Source organism: Haliotis rubra, unplaced genomic scaffold (genome assembly GCF_003918875.1).
Source record: "Haliotis rubra isolate DU_JTF1 unplaced genomic scaffold, ASM391887v1 Scf467, whole genome shotgun sequence".
In the NCBI taxonomy this organism is placed as follows: domain Eukaryota; kingdom Metazoa; phylum Mollusca; class Gastropoda; order Lepetellida; family Haliotidae; genus Haliotis; species Haliotis rubra.
The window spans coordinates 818,159-835,614 of record NW_025767154.1 but is presented as its reverse complement, the minus strand read 5'-3'; the positions used below and the strand labels follow the sequence as shown (position 1 = coordinate 835,614).

Sequence of the window (17,456 nt, the reverse complement as noted above, 5' to 3'; positions counted from 1 at the left end):
GACCTTCGCGGAGATCTATGTGGTGAACGCTGATAGCTTCGCGAAGCTCTTGGGGAATCCCTCGATGACCTTCTAGACGAAGATGACTTGGAGCCTGTAACTGGTGCCCTTCGCGAAGCTTCATCTGAGTCCGGTCCTGGGGAGTGACGACTTGACCTTCGCTAAGGCTGGGGGTCCGAGTCAGAGTCCGGGGATGAGAGGATCTTCCTTCGCGAACCTCTTCGTGAGTGTTGATCATCGGAGTCCGAGGTAGGTGACGTTCTAGATGTCCTTCGCGAAGTCCTTCGCGAACGCTGAACATCTGGGTCCTTCGCAGATGTGGGCTGTGACGTCCTTCACGCAGGTGGGTTCCCCAGCGATGACTTGGTAGCAGCCGCTACGTTGACAGGGGGTCCCTCTGGGGTGACGTCTACGTTGGAGCCTTCGCGAAGGCTCAGGCTTTGGGCTGGTTGTCTCTCCAGTCCATAGCGGTCTTCCATCATCTTCATAATCTGAAGAACCAAGTCGTCTGGGACGGTCTGCGAAGATGTAGTTGGTGCCCTATCTGCGTTGGTAGCGACGGGACCCTCAGGAAGATCGTCAGACATCAGCGTTGGTACATCAGGCTGCGTGTAGATCTGCGCTGACGTCACTGTTGCCGACACCGGTCGCTTTCTTGTGATCGCATATCAAGTATGATGATCGGCTGATCATCATACAGGCCCAGTTCTGGCGGCGGGAACAACAATCTCGGCTGAGAAAGTCCTAGTAGACTTCGTCGATTTCCCCTTGGAGGTAGACGCTGCCCTGGGGGTACGGAGTCTGCGTTGAGTTGAAGTAGAAGCCCTCTTAGTCTTTGGCTGCGACGACGGGATGTCTGGGGATGCAGGACGCTTCTTGGAGACGGCGGACTGCGTCCCACGCCTCTCCTCCTCGGGTAACTCTAGCGGAACACCAGACGGGAGGGGGTCGTCCGACAGCAGTTGACTGGCGAGGGGTTCCTATGTATCGGCCATGGCTAGACTCTGTTTACGTGACCTATCTGCTGCGTGTCTCAAGACGCAAAGATAATATTTGTTAAAAGCAGAATTAGACAAATTATTACAGTAACTGCAACGTGAAGAAAATGCACATGGTGCAGTACAGCTAGGGCAGCAGCAGAAAAACGTAACCTGCAAACAGTACAGATTTTCATCAACGTAAACTGCTGAACAATCACTGCGTCCCGTGAATAAACAGCATAAATACGAATAAATATCAATACATAATTGTTGAAGGATACTAGCTAAACCTCTATTGATGACTATAAGAGGTAACTAACTAAGAATAATCAAAGGATATAGTGTGTAGGGAGACACAGGCGCTCTCACATCCTGCTCACTGGGCGAAGAAGGAGAGAGTGAAGCATGAGGGAAGAGGTGGCGCCTCCTTTCCTGCGCATTTTGGAAGAGGGAGGCAACTCTTGGTGAGTACTAATTAGTAATTTTACATTGAAGGGAGCTTCAATTAGGGAGATACAAGTGTTCCACTATGTTCGCAAGAAGAAGAAGACAAGCAAAAGAGCATGAGTCAGGATAGGTATAAAATATCAATTTTATTCAGAAAATTACATAATTTTAGGCCTTTACCACTAATATTGAGCTATATACGGCATTTAGGAAGATATAGTGCAAAAGAGCATGAGTCAGGATAAGGAAAAATAAAAGGATATAGTGCCATATTGGGGATCCAGGCACTCTCACAACCGTCCTCTAGGGCGAAGAAGGAGAGTGACAAGCATGGCTGGTCAGGTGACCAATAAGGGCTCAAAAGGGCAAAGGGAGGCTACTCGTGGGGTGAGTGATTTTACGTCCTCTATTTTGAAGGGAGCTTCAAAAGGGGATTCAAGTGTTCCACTATCATTCGCAAGAAGAAGGAGACAAGCGATACAGCATGAGTCAGGATAAGGAAAAATGTTTCATATTTCACTCATCTTTTAAAGACGGACAGTGACCCCTTGCTGTGCAGGGTTAGGGTTGTACATTTAGTATATCTGATGCTAACATCAACATGCTGAACATTTTGTTCTATATAGAGGGGGTGATATTTCTTTAGCATTTTTGCTATCAATGTCAACACTTTAACTTTAAATTTATCTGTTTTATAGGGAACATTTGTTGTCCTAACTTCTGTATTATAACAAAAAGCTTACAAGATTGTAGTAATCATATACCATTTTGTGCTATCACCAACCCCAAACATCATAAGTCACTGAAGTAATGAGATTGAATTTTGTAGTGAATATTACTTTAATATATATAAGAAATAATTTTTCAGAAAATGTACATTCATGAATAAGTAAAATTTGAAATTTCATATATATTTATCAAGTGAGTCTGTCTTTAGTCTTCAAAATATGTAGTGAAAGGGTCGTTGGACATTTACTATAATGCACATGTAAATACTAGGAGTATTTCCCAAGCATAACCTTTGACATCGCCAGGCACCAATAGTTGTTACAGACCATTCACTCATGAGCAGATAAAATTTACAATGCTGAAAAGCAGCCAAGGATTTTTGTAAATTTGTTTAAATTTGTCCTTAACTGCATAACATTTCATGTTGTGCATTGGTTTCACTGTGAGTTCTCTCGCATACTTATAAATATTTCAGTTTGGAAATCTCTGTTTTTGTAGTTCAACTTTTGCAAAACAAGTTTGGCAGTTTGTCAAGATTTTGATTATGATAAGCAATGCTTTTTTTATCCTTTTATTCTGCAGGTTGTATTACTTTAATTCATTGTTCAGTATAAGTGGTTCCATACAGCCATTGAAAACTAACCCTTTGACACTGATGATACCAGCCTTTGTGTGACTGTTCAGAGCCAACTTCCAGTCCTCTTCCGACCCTTTGATAGCATACTGGGTAAGGTCATGGTCAGTCAAGATAGCCTTTTCTTGTTTCTGCTTCTCTTTCACCTTGTCTGATGCCTCTTTCTAAGAACAGATTTAATACAGTGAAATTATGCAGATATTTTATTCTCTTGCATATTCCTACCACTACATCTTTCAGTTCAATTAACTCTTTCATTAGACCCATGGATCTCGCATCTACAATCAGATCCTTGTCCAGTGCCTTTAATAAAACAATTAACATACCAACAAAAAGCTTTCAAACAGACTGGATCCTGGGAAATTCAAGAACTTCTTAAGGCAAAGATGTTTTGCTGGATAAAGACATTCATCAATTCATATTTTTAAATTCTTCAGACCAGTGTACCCACCAGATCTTCTTCCAATGTTTGGCCTACTGGATTCATCTGGACATCCTTCTCTTCTGCCATGAGACTTTCTATATCAGCTTCCACAATCTCAGTAAAAAACTGAAAACGATATCACACGTAACAAAATAAAATTCTAAGATATTTTAGAACGTTTTTTTTAATTCAGTTACTTTCAGGCTGCTCCATTCTATTTACCTTCCTTCTTACCCTCCCTCCTGATAGCAACCAACCCAGATCCATGTCCTGCCTTACCCTCCCTCCTGATACCAACCAACCCAGATCCATGTCCTGCCTTACCTTCCCTCCTGATAGCAACCAACCCAGATCCATGTCCTGCCTTACCCTCCCTCCTGATACCAACCCAGATCCATGTCCTGACTTACCCTCCCTCCTGATACCAACCAAGCCATGTGCTACCTTACCCTCACTCCTGACACCAACCAACCCAGATCCATGTCCTGACTTACCCTCCCTCCTGATACCAACCAATCTATGTGCTACCTTACCCTCCCTCCTGATACCAACCAACCCAGATGCTGCCTTACCCTCACTCCTGATACCAACCAACCCAGATCCATGTCCTGACTTACCCTCCCTCCTGATACAAACCAAGCCATGTGCTACCTTACCCTCCCTCCTGATACCAACCAACCCAGATACATGTCCTACCTTACCCTCAATCTTGATACAAACCAACCCAGATCCATGTCCTGCCTTACCCTTCCTCCTGATGCCAACAAACCCAGATCCATGTGCTGCCTTACCCTCCCTCCTGATGCCAACAAACCCAGATCCATGTCCTGCCTTACCATCCCTCCTGATACCAACCAACCCAGATCCATGTCCTGACTTACTTTCCCTCCTGATACCAACCAAGCCATGTGCTACCTTACCCTCCCTCCTGATACCAACCAACCCAGATTCATGTCCTGACTTACCCTCAATCCTGATACAAACCAACCCAGATCCATGTCCTGCCTTACCCTCCCTCCTGATACCACCCAAGCCATGTGCTGCCTTACCCTCACTCCTGATACCAACAAACCCAGATCCATGTCCTGCCTTACCCTCCATCCTGATACCAACAAACACAGATCCATGTCCTGCCTTACCCTCCCTCCTGATACCAACCAACACAGATCCATGTCCTGACTTACCCTCCCTCCTGATACCACCCAAGCCATGTGCTGCCTTACCCTCCCTCCTGATGCCAACAAACCCAGATCCATGTCCTGCCTTACCCTCCCTCCTGATACCAACCCAGATCCATGTCCTGACTTACCCTCCCTCCTGATACCAAACAAGCCATGTGCTACCTTACCCTCACTCCTGATACCAACCAACCCAGATGCTGCCTTACCCTCACTCCTGATACCAATCAACCCAGATCCATGTCCTGCCTTACCCTCCACTCCTGATACCAACCAACCCAGATGCTGCCTTTACCCTCACTCCTGACACCAACCAACCCAGATCCATGTCCTGATTCTTACCCTCCCTCCTGATACCAACCACCTATGTGCTACCTTACCCTCCCTCCTGATACCAACAAACCCAGATGCTGCCTTTTTACCTCACTCCTGATACCAACCAACCGGTGATCCATGTCCTGACTTACCCTCCCTCCTGATACCAACCAACCCAGATGCTGCCTTACCCTCACTCCTGATACCAACCAACCCAGATCCATGTCCTGACTTACCCTCCCTCCTGATACCAACCAAGCCATGTGCTACCTTACCCTCCCTCCTGATGCCAACAAACCCAGATCCATGTCCTGCCTTACCCTCCATCCTGATACCAACAAACACAGATCCATGTCCTGCCTTACCCTCCCTCCTGATACCAACCAACCCAGATCCATGTCCTGACTTACCCTCCCTCCTGATACCAACCAAGCCATGTGCTACCTTACCCTCCCTCCTGATACCAACCAACCCAGATCCATGTCCTACCTTACCCTCAATCTTGATACAAACCAACCCAGATCCATGTCCTGCCTTACCCTCCCTCCTGATACCACCCAAGCCATGTCCTGCCTTACCCTCCCTCCTGATACCACCCAAGCCATGTGCTGCCTTACCCTCCCTCCTGATGCCAACAAACCCAGATCCATGTCCTGCCTTACCATCCCTCCTGATACCAACCAACCCAGATCCATGTCCTGACTTACTTTCCCTCCTGATACCAACCAAGCCATGTGCTACCTTACCCTCCCTCCTGATACCAACCAACCCAGATTCATGTCCTGACTTACCCTCAATCCTGATACAAACCAACCCAGATCCATGTCCTGCCTTACCTCCCTCCTGATACCACCTGCCATGTGCTGCCTTACCCTCCCTCCTGATGCCAACAAAAACCCAGATCCATGTCCTGCATTACACCTCCATCCTGATACCAACAAACACAGATCCATGTCCTGCCTTACCCTCCCTCCTGATACCAACCAACACAGATCCATGTCCTGCCTTTTACCCTCCCTCCTGATGCCAACAAACCCAGATCCATGTCCTGCCTTTTACCCTCCTCCTCTCTGATACCACCCAAGCCATGTGCTGCCTTACCCTCCCTCCTGATACCAACAAACCCAGATCCATGTCCTGCCTTACCCTCCATCCTGATACCAACAAACACAGATCCATGTCCTGCCTTTTACTCCTCCCTCCTGATACCAACCAACCCAGATCCATGTCCTGACTTCTACCTCCCTCCTGATACCAAACCAACCCAGATCCATGTCCTGCCTTTTACCCTCCCTCCTGATACCAACCAAGCCATGTGCTGCCTTTTACCTTCCCTCCTGATACCAACCAACACAGATCCATGTCCTGATTCTACCCTCCCTCCTGATACCAACCAACCCAGATTCATGTCCTACCTTACCCTCACCCTCAATCTTGATACAAACCAACCCAGATCCATGTCCTGCCTTGTCCTGACTCCCCTCCCTCCTGATACCACCCAAGCCATGTGCTACCTTACCCCTCCTCCTGATGCCAACAAACCCAGATCCATGTCCTGCCTTACCCCCACTCCTGATACCAACAAACCCAGATCACTCCTGATACCAACAAACCCAGATCCATGTCCTGATTCTTTCTCCTCCTGATACCAACCAAGCCATGTGCTGCCTGCCTTACCCCTCCCTCCTGATACCAACCAACCCAGATTCATGTCCTGACTTACCCTCAATCCTGATACAAACCAACCCAGATCCATGTCCTGCCTTTTACCTCCCTCCTGATACCACCAACCAAGCCATGTGCTGCCACTACCCTCCCTCCTGATACCAACACCAACCCAGCTCCATGTCCTGCCTTTTACCCTCCCTCCTGATGCCAATGCCAACAAACCCAGATCCATGTCCTGCCTTTTACCCTCCATCCTGATACCAACAAACACAGATCCATGTCCTGCCTTTACTCTCCCTCCTGATACCAACCAACCCAGATACATGTCCTGACTTACTCCTCCCTCCTGATACCAACCAAGCCATGTCCTGCCTTGCCTTACCCTCCCTCCTGATACCACCCAAGCCATGTGCTGCCTTTTACCCTCCCTCCTGATGCCAACAAACCCAGATCCATGTCCTGCCTTACCCTCCCTCCTGATACCAACCCAACCCCTGAGATCCATGTCTGCCTGACTTGGATACCAACCAACCCAGATTTTCCTCCTCCTGATACCAACCAAGCCATGTGCCTACCCCTTACCCTCCCTCCTGATACCCAACCAACCCAGATTCATGTCCTGATTTACCCTCAATCCTGATACAAACCAACCCAGATCCATGTCCTGCCTTACTCCTCCCTCCTGATACCACCCAAGCCATGTGCTGCCTCCCTCCTCCCTCCTGATGCCAACAAACCCAGATCCATGTCCTGCATTACCTCCATCCTGATACCAACAAACACAGATCCATGTCCTGCCTTTTACCCTCCTCCCTCCTGATACCAACCAACACAGATCCATGTCCTGCCTTACCCCTCCCTCCTGATGCCAACAAACCCAGATCCATGTCCTGCCTTACCCTCCCCTCCTGATACCACCCAAGCCATGTGCTGCCTTTTACCCTCCCTCCTGATACCAACCAAACCCAGATCCATGTCCTGCCTTACCCTCCCTCCTGATGCCAACAAACCCAGATCCATGTCCTGCCTTTACCCTCCCTCCTGATACCACCCAAGCCATGTGCTACCTTACCCTCCCTCCTGATACCAACCAACCCCAGATCCATGTCCTGGAATTCTTACCCCTCAATCCTGATACCAAAACCAACCCAGATCCATGTCCTGCCTTGTACCCTCCCTCCTGATACCACACCAAGCCATGTCCTGCCTTTACCCTCCCTCCTGATACCACCCAAGCCATGTGCTGCCTTACCCTCCCTCCTGATGCCAACAAACCCAGATCCATGTCCTGCCTTACCATCCCTCCTGATACCAACCAACCCAGATCCATGTCCTGACTTACTTTCCCTCCTGATACCAACCAAGCCATGTGCTACCTTACCCTCCCTCCTGATACCAACCAACCCAGATTCATGTCCTGACTTACCCTCAATCCTGATACAAACCAACCCAGATCCATGTCCTGCCTTACCCTCCCTCCTGATACCACCCAAGCCATGTGCTGCCTTACCCTCCCTCCTGATGCCAACAAACCCAGATCCATGTCCTGCATTACCCTCCATCCTGATACCAACAAACACAGATCCATGTCCTGCCTTACCCTCCCTCCTGATACCAACCAACACAGATCCATGTCCTGCCTTACCCTCCCTCCTGATGCCAACAAACCCAGATCCATGTCCTGCCTTACCCTCCCTCCTGATACCACCCAAGCCATGTGCTGCCTTACTCCTCCCTCCTGATACCAACAAACCCAGATCCATGTCCTGCCTTTTACCTCCATCCTGATACCAACAAACACAGATCCATGTCCTGCCTTACCCTCCTCCTGATACCAACCAACCCAGATCCGTCAGATCCATGTCCTGACTTACCTCCCCTCCTGATACCAACCAACCCAGATCCATGTCCTGCCTTTTACTCCTCCCTCCTGATACCAACCAAGCCATGTGCTGCCTTCCTGACCAACCACCCTCCCTCCTGATACCAACCAACACAGATCCATGTCCTGACTTACTTACTCCCCTCCTGATACCAACTAAACCTACCCAGATGTGCCTGTGCTGCCTTTACTCTCCCTCCTGATACCAACCAAACCCCAGATCCATGTCCTGCCTTACCCTCCCTCCTGATGCCAACAACCCCAGATCCATGTCCTGCCTTACCTCCTCTCCTGATACCAACCAACACAGATCCATGTCCTGCCTTTACCTTCCTCTCCTGATACCAACCAACCTGTAGATCCATGTCCTGCCTTTACCCTCCCTCCTGATACCAACCAACCCAGATCCATGTCCTGACTTCTACCCTCCCTCCTGATAGCAACCAACCCAGATCCATGTCCTGCCTTACCCTCCCTCCTGATACCAACCAACCCAGATCCATGTCCTGCCTTACCTTCCCTCCTGATAGCAACCAACCCAGATCCATGTCCTGACTTACCCCTCCCTCCTGATACCAACCTCCCAGATCCATGTCCTGACTTACCCTCCCTCCTGATACCAACCAAGCCATGTGCTACCTTACCCTCCTCCTGATACCAACCAACCCAGATCCATGTCCTGACTTACCCCTCTCCTCCTGATACCAACCAATCCATGTGCTACCTTACCCTCCCTCCTGATACCAACCAACCCAGATCCATGTCCTGACTTACCCTCACTCCTGATACCAACCAACCCCAGATCCATGTCCTGCTTTACCCTCCCTCCTGATACCAACCAAGCCATGTACTACCTTTACCTCCCCTCCTGATACCAACCAACCCAGATCCATGTCCTACCTTACCCTCAATCTTGATACAAACCAACCCAGATCCATGTCCTGCCTTACCCTCCCTCCTGATGCCAACAAACCCAGATCCATGTCCTGCCTTACCATCCCTCCTGATACCAACCAACCCAGATCCATGTCCTGACTTACTTTCCCTCCTGATACCAACCAAGCCATGTGCTACCTTACCCTCCCTCCTGATACCAACCAACCCAGATTCATGTCCTGACTTACCCTCAATCCTGATACAAACCAACCCAGATCCATGTCCTGCCTTACCCTCCCTCCTGATACCAACCAAGCCATGTGCTGCCTTACCCTCACTCCTGATACCAACAAACCCAGATCCATGTCCTGCCTTACCCTCCATCCTGATACCAACAAACACAGATCCATGTCCTGCCTTACCCTCCCTCCTGATACCAACCAACACAGATCCATGTCCTGACTTACCCTCCCTCCTGATACCACCCAAGCCATGTGCTGCCTTACCCTCCCTCCTGATGCCAACAAACCCAGATCCATGTCCTGCCTTACCCTCCCTCCTGATACCAACCCAGATCCATGTCCTGACTTACCCTCCCTCCTGATACCAAACAAGCCATGTGCTACCTTACCCTCACTCCTGATACCAACCAACCCAGATGCTGCCTTACCCTCACTCCTGATACCAATCAACCCAGATCCATGTCCTGCCTTACCCTCCATCCTGATACCAACCAACCCAGATGCTGCCTTACCCTCACTCCTGACACCAACCAACCCAGATCCATGTCCTGACTTACCCTCCCTCCTGATACCAACCAATCTATGTGCTACCTTACCCTCCCTCCTGATACCAACAAACCCAGATGCTGCCTTACCCTCACTCCTGATACCAACCAACCGAGATCCATGTCCTGACTTACCCTCCCTCCTGATACCAACCAACCCAGATGCTGCCTTACTCCTCACTCCTGATACCAACCAACCGAGATCCATGTCCTGACTTACCCTCCCTCCTGATACCAACCAACCCAGATGCTGCCTTACCCTCACTCCTGATACCAACCAACCCAGATCCATGTCCTGACTTACCCTCCCTCCTGATACCAACCAAGCCATGTGCTACCTTACCCTCCCTCCTGATACCAACAAACCCAGATGCTGCCTTTACCCTCACTCCTGATGTCCAACCCAGATCCATGTCCTGATTACCCTCCCTCCTGATACCAACCAAACCCCATGTCCTGCTTCTACTTTCCCTCCTGATACCAACCAAGCCATGTGCTACCTTACCCTCCCTCCTGATACCAACCAACCCAGATTCATGTCCTACCTTACCCTCAATCTTGATACAAACCAACCCAGATCCATGTCCTGCCTTACCCTCCCTCCTGATACCACCCAAGCCATGTGCTACCTTACCCTCCCTCCTGATGCCAACAAACCCAGATCCATGTCCTGCCTTACCCTCACTCCTGATACCAACAAACCCAGATCCATGTCCTGACTTACTTTCCCTCCTGATACCAACCAAGCCATGTGCTACCTTACCCTCCCTCCTGATACCAACCAACCCAGATTCATGTCCTGACTTACCCTCAATCCTGATACAAACCAACCCAGATCCATGTCCTGCCTTACCCTCCCTCCTGATACCACCCAAGCCATGTGCTGCCTTACCCTCCCTCCTGATGCCAACAAACCCAGATCCATGTCCTGCATTACCCTCCATCCTGATACCAACAAACACAGATCCATGTCCTGCCTTACCCTCCCTCCTGATACCAACCAACACAGATCCATGTCCTGCCTTACCCTCCCTCCTGATGCCAACAAACCCAGATCCATGTCCTGCCTTACCCTCCCTCCTGATACCACCCAAGCCATGTGCTGCCTTACCCTCCCTCCTGATACCAACAAACCCAGATCCATGTCCTGCCTTACCCTCCATCCTGATACCAACAAACACAGATCCATGTCCTGCCTTACCCTCCCTCCTGATACCAACCAACCCAGATCCATGTCCTGACTTACCCTCCCTCCTGATACCAACCAACCCAGATCCATGTCCTGCCTTACCCTCCCTCCTGATACCAACCAAGCCATGTGCTGCCTTACCTTCCCTCCTGATACCAACCAACACAGATCCATGTCCTGACTTACCCTCCCTCCTGATACCAACTAAACCCAGATGTATGTGCTGCCTTACCCTCCCTCCTGATACCAACAAACCCAGATCCATGTCCTGCCTTACCCTCCCTCCTGATGCCAACAAACCCAGATCCATGTCCTGCCTTACCTTCCCTCCTGATACCAACCAACACAGATCCATGTCCTGCCTTACCTTCCCTCCTGATACCAACCAACTCAGATCCATGTCCTGCCTTACCCTCCCTCCTGATACCAACCAACCCAGATCCATGTCCTGACTTACCCTCCCTCCTGATAGCAACCAACCCAGATCCATGTCCTGACTTACCCTCCCTCCTGATACCAACCAACCCAGATCCATATGCTGCCTTACCTTCCCTCCTGATACCAACAAACCCAGATCCATGTCCTGCCTTACCCTCCCTCCTGATACCAACCAAGCCATGTGCTGCCTTACTTTCCCTCCTGATACCAAACAACACAGATCCATGTCCTGCCTTACCCTCCCTCCTGATACCAACCAACCCAGATTTATGTCCTGCCTTACCCTCCCTCCTGATACCAACAAACCCAGATCCATGTCCTGCCTTACCCTCCATCCTGATACCAACCAACCCAGATCCATGTCCTGCCTTACCTTCCCTCCTGATACCAACCAACCCAGATCCATGTCCTGCCTGATACTAAATGAAGCAGATACTAAGTACAAAAGTGAAATAGAGAAAGTATAATGTCAGAGTTATGGGCATTAACGGGTGTATAAATATGTAAGATCAGTGGCAATCTCCAAACTGTTTTTAGGCTGTTACTCTGTATCTTTAAAATTTACACAATTGCACATAGCATATGTCGAAATAACCCACATCGGCCTAACTGGGTGTTCAGTGTGATGCATAATAGAATATCCAGAAAAGCATGTTTACTCGTAAAATCGGGCAAAACTTACATCAGACTATAGATGGCAATTAGGTCGCTCAGCCAGGTATGACGACGGACCATCAACTCACTTGGCATGAAATGCACGTGCTGTCCACAGACACAAGGGGTCTACTCAAATATCTTTTATGCTTTTTCATGTGTATTGAATATGTCTCTACTGATTTTCTAATTTTAGCTTTTACTCTATCCCCAAGCCCGACCCCAACAACCGTCAGCAATACTCGTCTTGGTTTTGCTTTTGAGATAACCCCTTCTACCTGATTCTTTTTATAGTGATAGTGAGACTCAATGGTATCTACATCCTTAATAGTTTCAGTATTAAAGTTGTTATTTTTTACGTCTGCTATCGTTTATTATGAAGCTAAATCTACTTTCAAAATGGTCACTTCGGACTTTGAAAAAAACAGCATTGCTCATTACTGCACTAATATCTACTCCTATCTCCCCTACCACTGAGACTGTAGTTAGGCCGAACTTAGTTTAAAGGTCACATGCAACCAAAAAATCAAACATAATTAAAACACAATTATCACTTATTCATGACATATAATATACATTGCTGGTTATGAAAAAACATATAAACAAAATTATAAGCGTACAATCGCAAATCAAAAGTGCAATATTGTGTACTTGGGTATATTTCCCAAGAAACGGATACCGAACCCAGTCAGAGCGGGTGGGTGTGCACTCAAGTGTAACGGCTGGTTCATTTGCAGATGCCCCCACGGCTCATTGTGTGTGTATATATATAGAGATGTTGGGTTTTGTAAATACATGCTCATTTTTTGTGTATAACATTGTGTATAACATTTTGCAATCATCAAGTATCACACCTGCCTGTCTGTGTAATTACATAATGTGACAGAGACCGAACTCGGGCAATAAATCAGTGCGTTTATGGTGTATAGCCTGATTGGTGTTAAGTTCAAATTGCATGTGGTCAGTGATCGCAGTTGTGTACTGAATATTGTCATTAGCAGACAGGCAGGCAGACACACAGGTGTCAATAAAACAAGACATTGAGTTTTGTCTGTGACAACGACATATCTATATCACAGTTAGAAATTCTGTCAACGCTAAATAATGACATTGCTTTTAAGAATCGAACTGAGAAAGTGACTCGGTAAGAAGAACATGTGGTGAAATAGACAAATGAAATTATATAAACAGTTTATTTACTGTCATAACATATAAAAAAGCTCGCGCCTGTGAGATATCAACAAAACATCAGGAAAACAGCTCACACCAAAGCCTTCACCGAGTATTCACCGGACAGCCTGCTTCCAAGTTGCGTGAACCTATTTCACTGCGCACGTGCTATGAGCGCAGCCCAGCTGTTGAAACCAGTTTTCCCCCGAAAAGTCGGGGGAAAATTAGTGAATCGTTTGAACCCCGATTTCGCGCGTTTTTTTTCATCGCATTATTTTTTAACTTTATAAGTTGAATTTGCATTTTTGATGATTTGTTTCGGTAAGTCGATACCGAAAGGTATCAGAATCTGCAAAGTTGTGTTTTACGTTGCATGTGACCTTTAACAGATATTTCACACTTTCACATACTACCTAACTTGTAGATATAAATGTGAAAAAAACATTTGTTTTCTATTTCAGACAATACTTTAGGCTGTTGTGTTTGGGTGTTTGAATCAAACAAGGTGCCGGTGTGTTTCGGCACCCTTGTTTTTCGCTGTTTTAGAAAATGTTTCACTTCACTCCAACTCAACGAATATTGAATCAGTTGCCTCACTGCCTTGGCTACTGTCCACCTTGGCAGAATTTCTTCAACCTAATCAGTGGGACATTAGTAAGGGTGGATGCCCATCAGATGCCGTTATTTGAAAATATCCCCGGTAGTTCTTGTTTGATTGTAATATAGTATCCCAGCAGTGTAGGTATTTTCAGATTTTCAACTGTTTGGATGGTATAGTGACTGATCCAATTTGATCATAATTCAGCGTTTTTTACCTCGATATTTAATCATGTAAAAATATGATGTCTATTATGTATGCTATGACATCAAAAACACACATTTGATATACTTGAATCCATAATAAACAACCCCACTTTGCCATTGCTAAAAAAAATAATCTGAAATTGTACTTAGGTACATAGGTATATACAGTTTCTAATAAGTAATCCCCTAATGTTGGCTGTCACCAAATTTGAAGACATTGGGGACAACATTTCATGAGATATCGCGTTAACAAGAGTTGGAAAAGTGGTCAAAAGTGTCGTGGTGACCTTGAAAATAGGTCAAGGTCACCCTAATCGACTGGTGTCTGCATATCCCCAAATGTAGGCTGTCACCAAATTTGAAGACATTGGGTACGACAGTTTATGAGATATCGTGTTAACAAGAGTTTAAAAAGTGGTCAAAGTGGCGTAGTGACCTTGAATATCAGGTCAAGGTCACCAATATCGACTGTTGTCTGCGTAATCCCCCAGTGTAGGCTGTCACCAAATTTGAAGACATTGGGTGCAATAGTTCCTCGAGATATTGCGTTAACAAGAGTTTGAAACGTTGTCTAAGTGTCGTGGTGACCTTGAAAATAAGGTCAAGGTCACCAATATCAACTAGTGTCTGCGTAATCACCTAACGTTGGCTGTCACCAATTTTGAAGACATTGGGGACATCATTTCATGAGATATCGTGTTAACAAGAGTTGGAAAAGTGGTCAAAGTGTCGTGGTGACCTTGAAAATAAGGTCAAGGTTACCCTAATCGACTGGTGTCTGCATAATCCCCCAATGTAGGCTGTCACCAATTTGAAGACATTGGGTACAACAGTTCATGGTATATCGTGTTAACAAGAATTGGGACGTACATACGTACGGACGGACGGTGCTGAATACATAGTCCCCTTTTCCGCGTTACGGCGGGGGACAAAAATGAACATTATTATAAAAAAATATCCTGATAATTTCAAACAAACGGAGATCAATGACAAGGCAAACATAAATAATGTAAATTTTCCTGAATTTACCCGAAATGCGTTTCATAAAAGAAACCTAAATAAATCGTTAAATGAGCACAAACCGATTTCAATATTCTTATTTCTGATATTTCATAATTATCTGACTTGAAATTCGTATATTTGTATCGGCAGTTATCGACAAGATGACAAATTAAAAAATATTTCAGAAAGAAAATAATTGAAAATGTTCCTTGGAAACAAATCATATTTTCAATGTCATCACATATTTTATTCAAATGACTATTACATTTATGCCAACCTGTCATGTCATGAAAACTGCAGAATAAAATATATGACTTATGAATGTTCACGAGTCCTAATTTCAAGTGTTATGGTTCATTATTTTAGACACAAGCCCACAGAAAACCAGTGATGCACTGTGTTACACCTACGAAAAACTTCATCCAACCCCTACATAAAATATTGCTATTTTGATAAGAACAAAGTTTACAGAACTTTCATGTATAAGCCCTGCCCGAAAGTTAAAGAATTTCTCATTCTACACGTTTTATTTATCATTTTCAGTTTAATATGACAAGAGAGAAATGAAAATTAAGATCGCAAACTCTAACTTGTTTTCTGGTAAGTGCAAAGGTCACCGGATGTGATGTCACAGACAGGGGTTGTCTGGTAAAAATCTTTCGTTATTGAATACTTACAGTACATTTGGAGATATTTCGTCAGGCAAACCCAAATTTTACACAAATCACTATTTAGAATGATTAATCATAGTTCATAGGAAAAAAACATGTTTTTTACTATATAACTGGCATATCACGGAACCAGTTTGACCTTGTAAACTCCCGTGACCCGGAAACAGTAGTCGACAACACTCCACATGCAAATTCTCAGTATCTTTTATTTGAACATTTGTTGATATTAGGACAACCACTTTATTCTACACTGAATGTGCAGATAAGAAACATATAATTGTGAGGCATGTTGATGCTAGTTTGATTGTTTTTTTACTTTGTCCGACGCAACAACGTTTACAAACATTGGCCTCAGCAACAGGTGCCCAGAAATGATATCAGGATTTTACAGGAGGCAAGATTCCTGCGTATTGGACGCAGAAATTTGGTGAAGTACCCCCAAACTAAAATCCTGTGCGTCCTTATGGACGCAATATAATTTTTTTCTGGGAAAGAACTTTCTGAGTTTGTAATGATATCCCATATCAAAATATAAACATTCTATTTACAAGCATTATTCTAATGACATTGAAAGTAACACATATCTTAACATAATCATTATCAAATGGGAAGCATTCATTATCATTGATTTAATGCAAATTGATGGACCCCCAATTTTAGAAATGGACTCTAAAAAAAATATGCCCTGAGTCCGCAGGACTCCCAGTTTCGAAGAGCTATGTAAAACCCTGTGATATGGGCGTGAAAAAATTTGTTTCAAAATAACATTCATGCTTTTCATATTGTGACAAAATATGATGCATGATGCATATGTATTATATATTATTCTACAATATAGTATCAATTATAGTTTCAAATGAAATTAGGGATGATATAATAAAATGTGCATTCATATTACATGCATGCCAAATTTATAGTCTCACTTCAGAACAATTTGAATAACATATATAAATTTATGCAATAAATTAAAATCCTTAGTGAATACTGAAGATAGATTTGTAATGCTTAATGTTTCACAGCTGGTTACAACTTTAAACATTTTCATATCTTAATTGTTATTAATAAAATGATTAGTATTTTTTCTCCCAAATGGTCATGGGTATAGACACTAAGGATCTGTTGTAGTGACTAATTCAGGACAACCATCGTCCAAATATTTAAAAAGACCAAAAACTATGCAAAACTATGTAATTATTGCATTATCTGCATTCTTAAAGGGCCACTGATGCAGAGCGATTAATGTTTCCAGCCAACAGTCTAATTACGAAACCTAGCTGCAAACTGGTCAGCCCCTGCTCCCTCGACCGTGACGGACACAGGGACTTGGCTACTGTCCACCTTGGCAGAATTTCTTCAACCTAATCAGTGGGACATTTAGTCAAGGAGTTTATGGGATTCCGTGAAAGTTTTTTGATGAAAGCAAATCATATATTCTTTTGTGATTATATGTCAAAGCTATTTTTAGCTCAAAATCCAAGATGGCCACCAAAATTTAACCGGGAACTGAAAAAGTTGCAAATACTCGGAACAAAACAATGGTTTTAATATCAAATACCATGCATATTTGGTTACGGAATATATTTCTCATATGCTGTAAGTCACCAGATC

At 45.4% G+C, this 17,456-nt stretch overlaps 1 protein-coding gene across 1 annotated transcript in view; it reads right to left on the bottom strand.

Annotated features, from left to right (window-relative positions):
* Window positions 1–17,456, bottom strand: part of LOC124290487 (RNA cytidine acetyltransferase-like) — a 204,524-nt gene that overhangs the window by 21,976 nt on the left and 165,092 nt on the right. Inside the window, exons 23-24 of the mRNA XM_046727199.1 lie at window positions 3,242–3,340; window positions 2,800–2,954 (exon numbers count right to left, since the gene is read on the bottom strand). Coding sequence (XP_046583155.1) covers window positions 2,800–2,954; window positions 3,242–3,340 — 254 coding nt within the window. The remainder of the gene's footprint in view (window positions 1–2,799; window positions 2,955–3,241; window positions 3,341–17,456) is intronic.